The sequence below is a fragment of the Silurus meridionalis genome, chromosome 11 (assembly GCF_014805685.1).
Source record: "Silurus meridionalis isolate SWU-2019-XX chromosome 11, ASM1480568v1, whole genome shotgun sequence".
Lineage (NCBI taxonomy): Eukaryota > Metazoa > Chordata > Actinopteri > Siluriformes > Siluridae > Silurus > Silurus meridionalis.
This window is the reverse complement of record NC_060894.1, coordinates 18,454,009-18,466,252: the sequence shown is the minus strand read 5'-3', so window position 1 is coordinate 18,466,252 and position 12,244 is coordinate 18,454,009. Positions and strand designations below refer to the sequence as shown.

General features: G+C 36.2%; 1 protein-coding gene across 1 annotated transcript; it reads left to right on the top strand.

Annotated features, from left to right (window-relative positions):
- On the top strand, nucleotides 1-11,676 carry slc43a2b (solute carrier family 43 member 2b). The gene is made up of 14 exons (XM_046861661.1): nucleotides 1-103; nucleotides 622-835; nucleotides 4,643-4,928; nucleotides 5,007-5,062; nucleotides 5,164-5,240; nucleotides 6,496-6,588; nucleotides 6,765-6,898; nucleotides 7,099-7,295; nucleotides 7,440-7,583; nucleotides 8,282-8,411; nucleotides 8,860-8,992; nucleotides 9,935-10,008; nucleotides 10,112-10,235; nucleotides 10,426-11,676. The coding sequence occupies exons 2-14, from the start codon at nucleotides 676-678 to the stop codon at nucleotides 10,585-10,587; spliced, it is 1,770 nt and encodes a 589-aa protein (XP_046717617.1). The 5' UTR covers nucleotides 1-103; nucleotides 622-675; the 3' UTR covers nucleotides 10,588-11,676.
- The last annotated feature ends 568 nt before the right edge of the window (nucleotides 11,677-12,244 follow it).

Below are 12,244 nucleotides of genomic sequence, written 5' to 3'. Positions count from 1 at the left end.
AATTTCTCGAGTGAGCAGGAGAGAGAGGGAGAGAAAGAGAGAGAAAGAGAGAGAGAGAGACAGAGAGAAAGAGAGAGAGAAAGCTTCGACCTGTTCCTCACAGGTAAGCACTGAGCACGTTATATACTACAACAAGTTCTACATTTACAATTTTTTTATTTCATTAATCATGAACCTTACTAACTGTTTTTTTTATTATCTGGTTAAATTATTGTATCTGATCGTGATGTGTTAAAACAGAAACTAGAAAATAATAGATAAATATAAAAAAGTAACTTTAAAATTGTGTTGCTATAGTGGTTATAATGTAATGTAAATGCAGTTATTTATTTACCAGTATATCATTTCTGCTCAGGTCTAGGATATTACAGATATTACCAGGAAAAGTTTCATAAGTTTCATAAGTTAGATTTTGCTCTGTTAAATACTATAAAAACAACAACATAAATCTGATCCACATCGAAGAAACTTAGAACTTTAAAAAAAAAAAAGTTATAACTGCATTAATATTTTTATAAAACTAAGAAATAGATGAGATCCAAACATTTCAATTTCATGAAAAATATCTAACTCTATGTATTTTGTAAATAAATGACTGCCACTGTTCTCTGACATTTACAGATCAGAGCTGGTGTGTGTACATCTTTCCTCTGGTAGACCTCTCTCCTGTTCACTATGGCTCCTACACTGTCCACTGCTTTTGCCCGCCGCTGGTGGATGGCGGTGACTGCCATCATTGAGAACCTGCTGTTCTCTGCAGTACTGCTAGGCTGGGGTTCCCTTCTCATCATGCTCAAATCTGAAGGCTTCTACTCCTATCTCTGCACAGAACATGGTAAGAAATGTATTTATTCAAGTCCTGAGAACAAGCCTGCAGTAAAAAGATGCATGCAAAATGGTCTTGTTGATCATATTATATGTAGTGATAAAATTGATGATGTTAGATAAGATTCCATGTGGAGGTTGAAAGGCCTTGTTTAACTTGTGATGCAAATCAACAATCAGCACATTCTGTCTTCATTGGGTAAGAGAAAAATGCATTGCAAACAGTTTTTTATAAGCTCATCGGCTGTAAAAAAGGCGTAAAAGCCCTTTGTGCTCTCCTTTAGTGTGGATATAAATGGGTTCATCCCCCGAGAGCCAGGCCACAGGAGATTCTTAACCAGAATCTCTGCATGTAGAGTGCTCTATAGAGCTTTGAAGACAAGAAGTTACTCTTCTGGGATTCAGTAACCTAACCAGTTCAGTCATAAATTGAGAGGCCCAAGGCCATAAAATGGAGTCTTAAATAACAGCTTAATAACTGCTTAACTCAGTCTAGATTGGTGTTTTTCAACTTTTTTTGCCTTTTACATGACACAAAATTATTGATACGGTCTTAATTGATTAATCGACTTAAGCATTGACCTGATGGCTCAGCAGGGTCTAAAGATTGCACCCGAACACACCTTCTTCCTGGTATTTTCGTTGGTTTCGTCCATCGAATTAGAATTAGAATCAATGAGAAACTAGAACCTGATAAATCACAAAAGCAATGCTAATGGCAACAGAAGAGCACAAAAGAAGCTGTTTTTGAATAGAAACAGTAGGAGACGTGTTAGGCAAGAGTGTTTCGGCCTTCAGCCACAGAGACCTGCCCAACATATTCTCTGTTAGAGGATGCTAGGAACCATTTGTAACACTTTAGAGTAGCTTTTTTACTGTATACTGCTAACTGGTTTAGGGTTTGCATTTACATATGTTTTTGATATTTAGTGCTTTAACTAATCAATATTACCTACAATCACTGGAAGACAAAAATAACAGCATTAAGTTTGAACAAGCCTTGATCAGATGGTTTAATCACTTTAACCCAATTTAATTTATTAGAGGTCTTATAGCCAATATATAATATAAAAATCTGTGAAAAGAAATGATTTTCCTGCCTGTAGGTCTCTATTATACAGTACATGATGAAGCTTGATGTGTGTGACTAAGCACAGGAGGAGCCAAATGGTGTAATAAACTGTTCCTTGGCATTGCAGTATGATAAAAGGTCTTCTATGGTGCCAAAGTTCCAGGTTTGCACATTATGCATAGCTTTCTTTAGTGATACAAGCCTTTACCCTCACTAATATCTAAGAGTAAAGTGGCCTTGTGTACCATCTGTTCCTGATTTTATCTGATCTGGCCAGTACACTGTACTGACGTCAATAGGAAAGGACACTACCAGTTCTCACTTTTGTTCCCCAAGTCATGCTTTTTTCCCCCTCACATTTAAATCGCTCAATTTGCCATTTACTAAACAGCAAGTCTTTCAGAAGAGTGCAGACATGTTCATGAGTTGCTCAATAACTACATATATACTCTATTACCACAAACTGCATCCACCCTGTGCTTTTCTTAACAAAGTTAGCGGCTTTAGATTATCATTTAGATGTATGATCTAATCACTAATCAAGTGAAATTCCTTTAATCATTTTGAACTGTTTAAGATATAATGACAGGTCTGTACTTTTATATAAAACATTAGATGAAAGAATCTGTAAGATAACTGGAATATGATGTAACTGACTCTTTTACTATGGTTGTATTGATTGCTGTTAAACTAAAACAGTTTTTGTTGAATCGTATGGCATTGGTGATTTTTTAAACACTCTTTTTATAAAATTGCTTTACCAATAGGAAAGTACTTGGTGTTACATTTTTATAAATGTTGGTGTAAGATTAAATCATTTAAGGGTTAGTAGCAGCTACTATTATCTACTTGTAAAATTGTAATGTCCTGTTCTGAACTTTCAAAATGATGCTTCAGCAGAAAGTTGGCTAACGTGGTGAATGTGAAATTCAGCTGTAACTGCCCTATGCCCTGTATTAGACAATTTATGGCACCTGACTGGGTGCCAACACAATGTTCACAAATAAAAAGACAGAGGCAGATGTTTCCACGAATGTGCTGCTCGGTCAGGTACATCTGAGCATTTTAAGATAAGATATACCTTTATTCGTCCTACAGTGGCGAAATTTTAGTTCCATTGTTGAAACCATGACTAATTTTTTTTTTATTTTGATCCAACAGTGTGTGCAGAATTTTGGCTCTACATGTGCATTCTTTGTATATTCAGAATAATATTTTTTTGCATATCTAGCATTCTAAAAAAGGGAACTAGACTGTAAGAAACGGTGTCCTAAGCACATATGGTAATGCAGTAATGCAGCTCAGCCACTGCATTGTATCAGCTGACATTCTTCCTTCCATGCAGTGGTTTATCTTTTTTAAATGGTTAGGATTCATTTTTTTGGTTTTCATATAAGTTAATCGGAAACTTTTTCAAATGCATGCCTGTCACTGAAATAAATAAACAATTTATTATTATTTACTGTAAATGTGTTAGAAGCCTGACATCTTTTCATCCTTGTTATATATTTTAAAATATCATTTTAATATTCCAAGATGTCTACCACAGTCACTTTTTAAGGCCATGTTTACAAACCCTACATCAATTGAGCCTAAAAGCAGTTATGCTACAGTATGGGGGATAATACAGGAACAGCTTGCAGTTCTCTGTGACCAGCTGTGTAAAGTGGTGTTCTTGTTGGCTTTGAGGCTAAATCCTAAGAGCTAACACCTTTTTCCCATACCCGAAGCTTCCTCTGAGGGCTTTAGCTGAATGAAGTAAGCAGGGTAGTTCCAGTTACATGCGGATTGATTATGTAACACGCCCAGCATGCAACAATAAACTTTTCCAGCAGTGTGCAATAAAAGAACAGCAAATTGGTGCTTTCCTCCTGCCTATCACTGTCTTATCTTGGTCTTTTGCTGAGCTCTCCATGCTAATCAGCATTTTACGGCTGGCGCAAGGTCAAGCTTTAAACTAGCTTTGCTCGTGTTGTACATTTGGTTCCATATTATTATAATATGGGTTAATTAGTTTTCAATATAATTATGTAGAAAACAATAAAATAACGATTCAACCATGTTGCTAATTCTGTCTCTTTGACACACTATATATTATGCTTATTTGCATATTGTGTGAGGGTTTGATTCTTCCAAGAACAGCTATAAAAGTCCTGCAAGTCTGATTGCGGGTCAGGTTATCTCTCATTCTCTCTCTTAGTCTTCTTACATTTGCATTCATCAGTAGAAGCCATCGGTTGATTGTGAAGATGTTGTTTGCGCTGTGATTGTAGTTGCCGAAACTTCTTAAACGTCAAATATATCAATAGCACTGGGTTTCCTGCTACAGTGTGATACCAAGAATTGGGAATGGTTTGATAATTTGGCAATCGTAAATGGACTGCCATCTTTATTTTGGTCAAATGATCAAGATTATTATATTTGACTAAGAGTTGTGATGTTCTACACTTACAATAGGTAAAGAAATATCCCTTTTTCTTGTTTAGACATTTACAGTATGCTAAGGTGTAGCTGTTAAATGAAACCTAGGAATGTTCCAAGAAACTTTATACTGTTGATATCTGATAACTTGCATTGATAGCTATTATCACAATCTTTAGTCCCTTATCTCACTATCTCCCTGTTTAGCTACAATCCTACATTCTACATTCCTTATTTTGAAAGACTTACAAATAAAAAACAGTGAAGGCTAATCTTTTTGCTGAAAGAAATTTGCTAAATTTATGCTTGCATTTACTTTTATAGCAAACAGTTCCACTTTCAACATATCTACAAAAGTGGTGCCTCCACCAGCAGAGGTTGAGGAAGACTACCAGTATGAGGACACCTCACATAGCAATGGGGTAGAGATAGTTCCTCTGAAACCAGTGGATGAGCCTCTGCATTTAAATGGCTGGCTGATCTGTAAAGAGCAGGACGAGATGCTAAACCTTGCCTTCACCGTTGGGTCTTTCCTCCTCAGTGCCATTGCTCTACCACTCGGCATCGTCATGGACAAATACGGGCCACGCAAACTCCGTCTGACTGGCAGGTTAGTCTCATGGTCATAAATATTTGCCATAAACTGTTAAAAAAAAATTTATTCTGACTGTTGTCTATCTTATTTCAGTGCCTGCTTTGGATTATCCTGTCTGCTTATTGCCTATGGAGCCAGCAACCCCAACGGTATTACTATTGCTAATCTGTCTCACATAATCTTAACCTTAATTTAATGTATATTGATATAGGTGCAGTAATCTTATAATAGTGGTGTGATTTTGTTCCAGAACTTTCTGTGCTTATCTTTATCGCCCTGATTTTTAATGGTTTTGGAGGAATGTGCATGACCTTCACTTCCCTTACAGTAAGTGTGTTTTACTCTCGTTGTCTCTTTGCTGTTGTGCTGTTTGTTAAATCGCACATTCCCTTCACAGCTCTTTAATGTTTTTTCTGCCATGTTTACCTTCCTGTGCCCACTTGGCTGAGTGCTCGAATTTCTCTTTCAAAAAGCTCATCAGCCATTAGTCATGTTACCAGAGGCTCTTCGGTCAGGAATGGAGGGAGGACAGAATGAGACACTTTGTTTTTCTGTTTTCTAGCAACAGACCCTCTCTCTCTCTCTCTCTCTCTCTCTCTCTCTCTCTCTCTCTCTCTCTTCTTTCGCTTGCTCTCTCACTCTATTAGTGTACAGTAGGTTAATCATTAGGCCCATCTCCCTTTCTTCCCCCCTTTCTCGTTCTTGTTGACTGGGTTTTGCTGAGGCGTGAGATACCTTATGTTAGTTCCTGATTGAGCAGTAGAACGCTGATCTGGCAACAGCAGCTCGAGGTTATCACCAGCTCTAGGAATGCTTGTGGAGTTGTGCAACCACAACGGAATCTTGAACATTATAACTGTTTTTCCAACCTTCTCAGACTAGTGATTGCATATTCAATTTGGAAGGGTGACTTTGATGGTTGCAGAGGATAACAGAAGTTACTATATATATTTATATATTGTATATTTAAATCAAACTGAGACTTTTGGGTACAACATCAAAGAACAAATTTCAAGGAGTGGAAACTGCCTTTTTTTGGTATATTTTGATTAATAGTCTTTATTATTACCTATTATTGCATGTAGTACCGCCACAATGGCATCCATTTTTATATCTGTGAAATGAAAAGTGCTGGTTCAACTTGGACAAGCAGTTTATTGTAAATAGGCTTTTAATTTAGGTTTGCTTTTATATGTTTTTTTGTAATCAGACCATTTCCATTATTGATTACTGAGTGAGAATTTCCAGGAGTTTCCTATTATGGTATCAGTATCAAAATATTACAAGAATATTTTTTTAATACATCTGAGGAATGAGTGATGATGGTAAAACCCAATAATTAAACAAAAAGAAAGATCCAGACAAAATGAAAAGTAAGAAGGAAGTATAACTAAGCACATACTGTTGCACTGATTCTCAATCCCTGTTGTTTTGCTCTCAGCCTTTAATTACCCCATGATTCCACTTCATTGAACAGTTCACTCAGCCAGAGTTTAGATGATTATGGACAGCAGATGGAGTGGAAACTTGCAATAAATCGGTCAAATTAATAATTAATATGTCTTTATGTTTGTCTTTTCAGCTCCCAAACATGTTTGGAGACCTGCGTGCCACCTTCATTTCACTTATGATCGGCTCTTATGCATCCTCAGCTGTTACCTTCCCTGGAGTTAAGGTGTGTACAAATGACTAAATACATGAAATTCATAAAAAAATATTCATCATAAAATTAATATTTATTAACTATTTATGTTTTTGTACATTGCATGCCTATTATACAGAGAAACTGAAACCACAAAATTTGAGGAAAAATAGAAACAAAAACCAACAGTATGTTTGGTCTCTGTGTAGGTGATCTATGACCTGGACGTGAACTTTATCACTATACTGGTAGTGTGGGCAGTGTGTGCTGGTCTCGTCTTCCTTAACTGTTTCCTCAACTGGCCTCTCGAAGCCTTCCCTGGCCCTGAAGACATGGACTACACGTAAGACATGGAACATGTGCACACATAACCATTTTAGCATCATATTTCACAATATGGTTGCAAAATGTGGTTAAAAATAACACAATGCATTTTTATGTACCATAAACCAACAAAAACTGATGAACTGATGAACAGTTATGTGGCAAATCCTAAAGAAATCTAAAGGTTGACAGGCCATTTTCTGTTTTTTTTTTCCCCAGTGTGAAGATCAAGTTTAGCTGGTTGGGTTTTGACCACAAGATCACCGGAAAGGAGTTTTATAAGCAAGTGACAACAGTGGGCAAACGATTAAGCACAAATAACTCTCCAACACAGAAGGAGCTGGCCAGCAGTGAAGGTCACAAACTCTGCCTCTCCACCATGGACCTGGAGGTGCAGTGTGAGCCTAAAGACGAACGTAAGAGTTCATGCAGAATCTGTTACTTAATATACCATATTGTAAATACCCAGACTGATATTGTCAAGAAGAATATGGAACATTTGAAAAGATATACTGTAGGGAATTATAGCGAATAAAGCGGGTCATTGTTCTTGGTTGCAGCTCAGACGTTCACGAAGAGCATCTTAAGCCCCCTGTTTCTTCTCAGCCTGGTTACAATGTGTGTCACTCAGCTGCGCCTGATTTTCTACATGGGAGCCATGAACAGCATATTGGAATCCATGAGCCATGGAGACCTTGATACAGGTGTGTGAAGAATAAATGGAGAGATTGTTGGAGAGGTTTTTATGTCCTGTACAAGTAGTGTATCTAGTACTGCAATTTTTGTTTTGTGATTTTTTTTCAATAGCATTGACTTTATTTTTTATTCTGTTCCACTTCTTCTTATTACTCGGACTGTTACTGCAGTTGAAAGAATGAAGTTGAGTAAGAAATTGGTGGTTGCAGATAGGGATGGGTGTACTGGTATTGTAATTCCTAAAAAGTCTGTCATTTAATTTCATGACAGTGTCAGACGTATTGGCAGTTATTTAACAGCACTGGCTGACCCTCAAGCTACTCAAAAGTAAAAGTAACTAGGTTTGTTTTGGATTTTTATTCAAACTTATTTTATTTGTTTGCTATAAAACTCTGAAACTCAATATACATTCTGTACTCTATTGTGGTAGGATTTTTTTTTGCCATATCACCCACCCCTATTTATAAGATAGTCTAACAGAGATTGCTTATTCAGCCACTTTGCCAACCCAACAATTAACCTTAACCCATGCAAACTGCTACTGAACAAAACAGAAAGCAGTCCTGCTTTTTTGACATTAGACTAAACTCATTAATGCGAAACATGACTTCATTCATTAACCACAATAGTTACTGACTAACCTCTGATTATTCATTAAAATATACACTAAAAACTATTCCTCTCTTCCTCTCTCTCTTGCTTACAGTGAGTCTGTACAGCTCTATTTTTGGTGTGATGCAGCTGCTTTGCCTCTTGACCACTCCAGTCATTGGTCAGATCATGGATTGGAAACTAAAGGACTGTGATGAGGAGACTAACATGAAAATTGTCAGCAAGTGAGTCGGCATCATCCATCAACGCTCCAGTACAGTTTTGATACACTGCTATATAGTATTAATACATAAACATATTTTAGAAAAATATGGCTAACATGTGCCAAGAGAAAATATATGCAGTTGTTTGGGGGCCCAAAACATCTTTCAATAGTCATAGAAATAGCAACATTAGAAATATTAGAAATATTTATTTGTCACAAACACATTGTGTAAAAGTATAATAAAGGTATAACGTATAACTAAGTAAAAAAATGTAGTTGTTACCATGCCTCTGATTTGTAAATATTTAGCTGATCTGCAGTGTCATCATTTAAGCGTCACGAATTGATTGACTTTGTAAAAAAAAGAAATGGCTAGAGGTTTTGCTTTTAGCAGATAAATGTAATCAGTGCTTTTTGAATGATATTTTCTTTACAGAAATCTTTTCTCTTCACTTTTTTTTTGTCAGGGATCAACCACAGCCCAAGCGAAGAGACAAAAAAATCCAAAAGATTACCAATGCTATAAGAGCCTTTGCCTTAACCAACCTCATTCTCCTGGGTTTCGGCATCACCTGTCTTATCCCTAACCTCCAACTGCAGGTAAGGGAATGCAAACGCTTCTACTCCCAGAAGAATGCTGTAATAAGTCAAAGTCAGGTTGCTGTAAGCATGAAGTTAAACTTTATTAAAGGTCATTATTAATCTTTATTAATGATTAACCAAATTAGCAGAAAAGATCGGCTTTTAAAATGTAGACACCGGATCAAATTCCAGAAATCAGGAAATAACGCTGAGCATTAAAAAAAAGGCAAAACTTACAAAAATCTGCCTCGGGTTGAACACAAGTGAACAGAAAAGGCGTATATTATTGTTATATTATTGCTATTGGTTATCTGTGTGAAAACTGGATTCGGATCAAGAACCAGAGAGGAAAGAGACACGCCAAACACTCAATAAGCAGCATAAAATTGCTGCCGTTTTTTTCCTCAATTCAAATATGTAGTATTACCAGGTTCTTACATTTTTACTAACGTTCCTTATAACTAGTAAACCATTCTTGTATAAAAGAACATCACTGCCTTTAGCCTGTCAATTTTACCCAATGTCCTCCCAGAGGACAAAGTACCCAAAAACTTGCACAGTGTTACTAATTAACTCATCTATATACATAGGTATGGGACTTAAAATAAACCCTATATTAGGTCTGGATTGTATATGTCCATGTGCCTTCCTATTTACTGTTTTCCCACTTCCTTATTTACTATTCTCATACGGATCTCTCTTGGATAGCACGATAGACCAAAAACACTTAAAGGGAATTGAGTTTTATGTTGAAAGAATGACATTTATTCAAAAATATATAATTATTAATTATAAAATGAAGTAAAAATGTTAATACAGTACTGTATACATAAAATAGCATTTTTGGGGTGGCCTGCGGTTTTGGAACGTAACCACCGTGAAAAAACGGGGTACATTCCCGTACATTCAAATATTTTACATTACAAGTTCTGACATAACCCGAACATTCTTTCTCACCAGTTGCTGTCATTTGTTCTGCATACAATTGTTCGAGGTTTTATTCACTCAGCTATTGGAGGACTTTATGCCGCTGTGTAAGTTTCCAACATTTTTGTGTACGTTTCCAACTGCTCTTGAGTGTAATGTTTCAGCATCTGATTCTTCTTGATGTGCATATTTGTATGTGGTCCTCTACAGCTACCCATCGTCTCAGTTTGGAACCCTGACTGGCATGCAGTCTCTGATTAGTGCCATTTTTGCCCTACTCCAGCAACCTCTTTTTATGGCCATGATGGGCCCACTGGAGGGAAATCCACTCTTGGTATGAAAATGCACACCATCTGAAAGACTATTAACAAATCTGCAGCCTGTAGGGTATTGAGATATCAGATCTCTAAATAAATCACTATATATTCAGTCTTACAAGCACACATAGTATGGAATAAAAGTGGTGGTGCAGAATTTGCTGATCCTCTTCTTCTTTTTCTCCTCTGTCTCTCTTTTTGTTCCAGGTGGATGTGGGTCTCCTTGTTCTCAGCATGCTTGGTTTCCTGTTGCCCCTGTACCTGTTGTGTTTTCGCAAAAGCCTCCACCAAATAAGGAAAGAGAAAGAAAACGATGCCAAGATCTACATCAAAATCAATGGCAGTGACAAGACGGAGGCCTTCGTCTAAACCCCGGGCCAGAGACAGATACTGAAGCAAGGATGTACAGAAAAAAGGAAGAATGAATGTAATTTTTATGACGTACGCATACACTCGTGCGCACTTCTCTTGCATATAGCTTCAGTGAACTGAAACTGCTGTCTTGGAAACTGATGTATCATCAATATGAACTCATGCTGATGACGTAAAAAAGGGGAATTCGAGAAAAACTTTATATTTTTCTATCTTCTCTAGATTTATATCTCTTCTTACTGTGTCTGGTGTGTGGAGAAAAGAATACATTTGCACATTCATTCATGTTCTGCTGCCTAACTCTTGGTGCCTTACCGATGTGCTGTGCAGGAAAACAGCAATGAGAATTTGGTAATGAGTTTTTTTTTATTTGTGAGTTTATAAGGATGCATTAAACAAGCTGGTCCATATGAGTTGGTTGAATTAATTAAGAATTGTAGTGCCTAATTTCCTGTCTTCCTTCAAGATCCTTCTTCATTAAAAAGCAAACAAAAAAAAAATTCAAGAAGTACATAAATGGCCCCTTTTGGTCTACTGTCTATGGACAGGCTTTCGAATCGTGCCCTGTGTCTCCCCCTAGTGGTAAAGGTTGGAAATGCTGTACTCTTTTGATGCTCAACACAAACCTACAGTACAGTACACAAACCTATATTATTTATTTACACTTAATCAAATCCATAATGACATATTGGATTACATAAAAATCTAATCCACATAAGTATAAACCATGCACATAGCTGCTCATGTATCATTTGGTTGTAGATACTTAAAACCCTATTCTAATGCATTAAGTTAGTTGCATATACTCTATATTACTATACATTCACACATACTTTGGTCCACTTTTTTATTGGGAATCACAGCACTTCTAGCATTTGGGAGATGTTTATGTGCATTGTTGAAATGCTCTAAACTGTCTATTTATTTAAACTATTTCCTAATTCTAAGCTTTATATCCAAGCATGCTTTACTATTCTTTTTTTCATGCTTCACCCTTTCCTCTTTTTATTTATATATATTCTTTTGTTTGAGGTAATGAGGAATAATATTGAGGATTACCATCAAATAAAATTGGACCTTTCCTTATATTTTGCCTCTTGCTCAGTTGTCTGTAAACATAAATGTAATTTTCAGTGCTGGGAAAAATTGTGGAAAATAAGACTTTTCTTTGTAACCTAATTTAATAATGATCTAAGATGTAATACAAGTGGCAATAATGAACACTATTTTGTGAGAGCTTTGGGTGTGTAATATATTTATTATGCTGTTAAGCATTAAATTATCATTTATTCAATTAAATGATATAGTAAATGTTGTTTTTTTTTTTTTCGTGAAGATTTTGCTCTATTTTCACATATATTGTCAATCATGACAAATCAAGACAGCACAAACCGGGCCAGCACAATACAATGTGGGCCGCCTGCTCTTTTTTTTAGGTTAAAAACAATTCTATATTCGTTGTTTTGTAAGTGGTAATTACATAAACATATGAAAAAAAATTCCTTTTATTTCTAAGCAGTCTTCAATAACAGTATTTTCCAATGTGCATATATGGAAGCTAAATCTGTGTGCTGGTTTTTCTTTTCATATTATAATAAAAGAAAAGCAAAACTTCTCATATCACACACTTATACTGATAAGATAAGGTAGATGC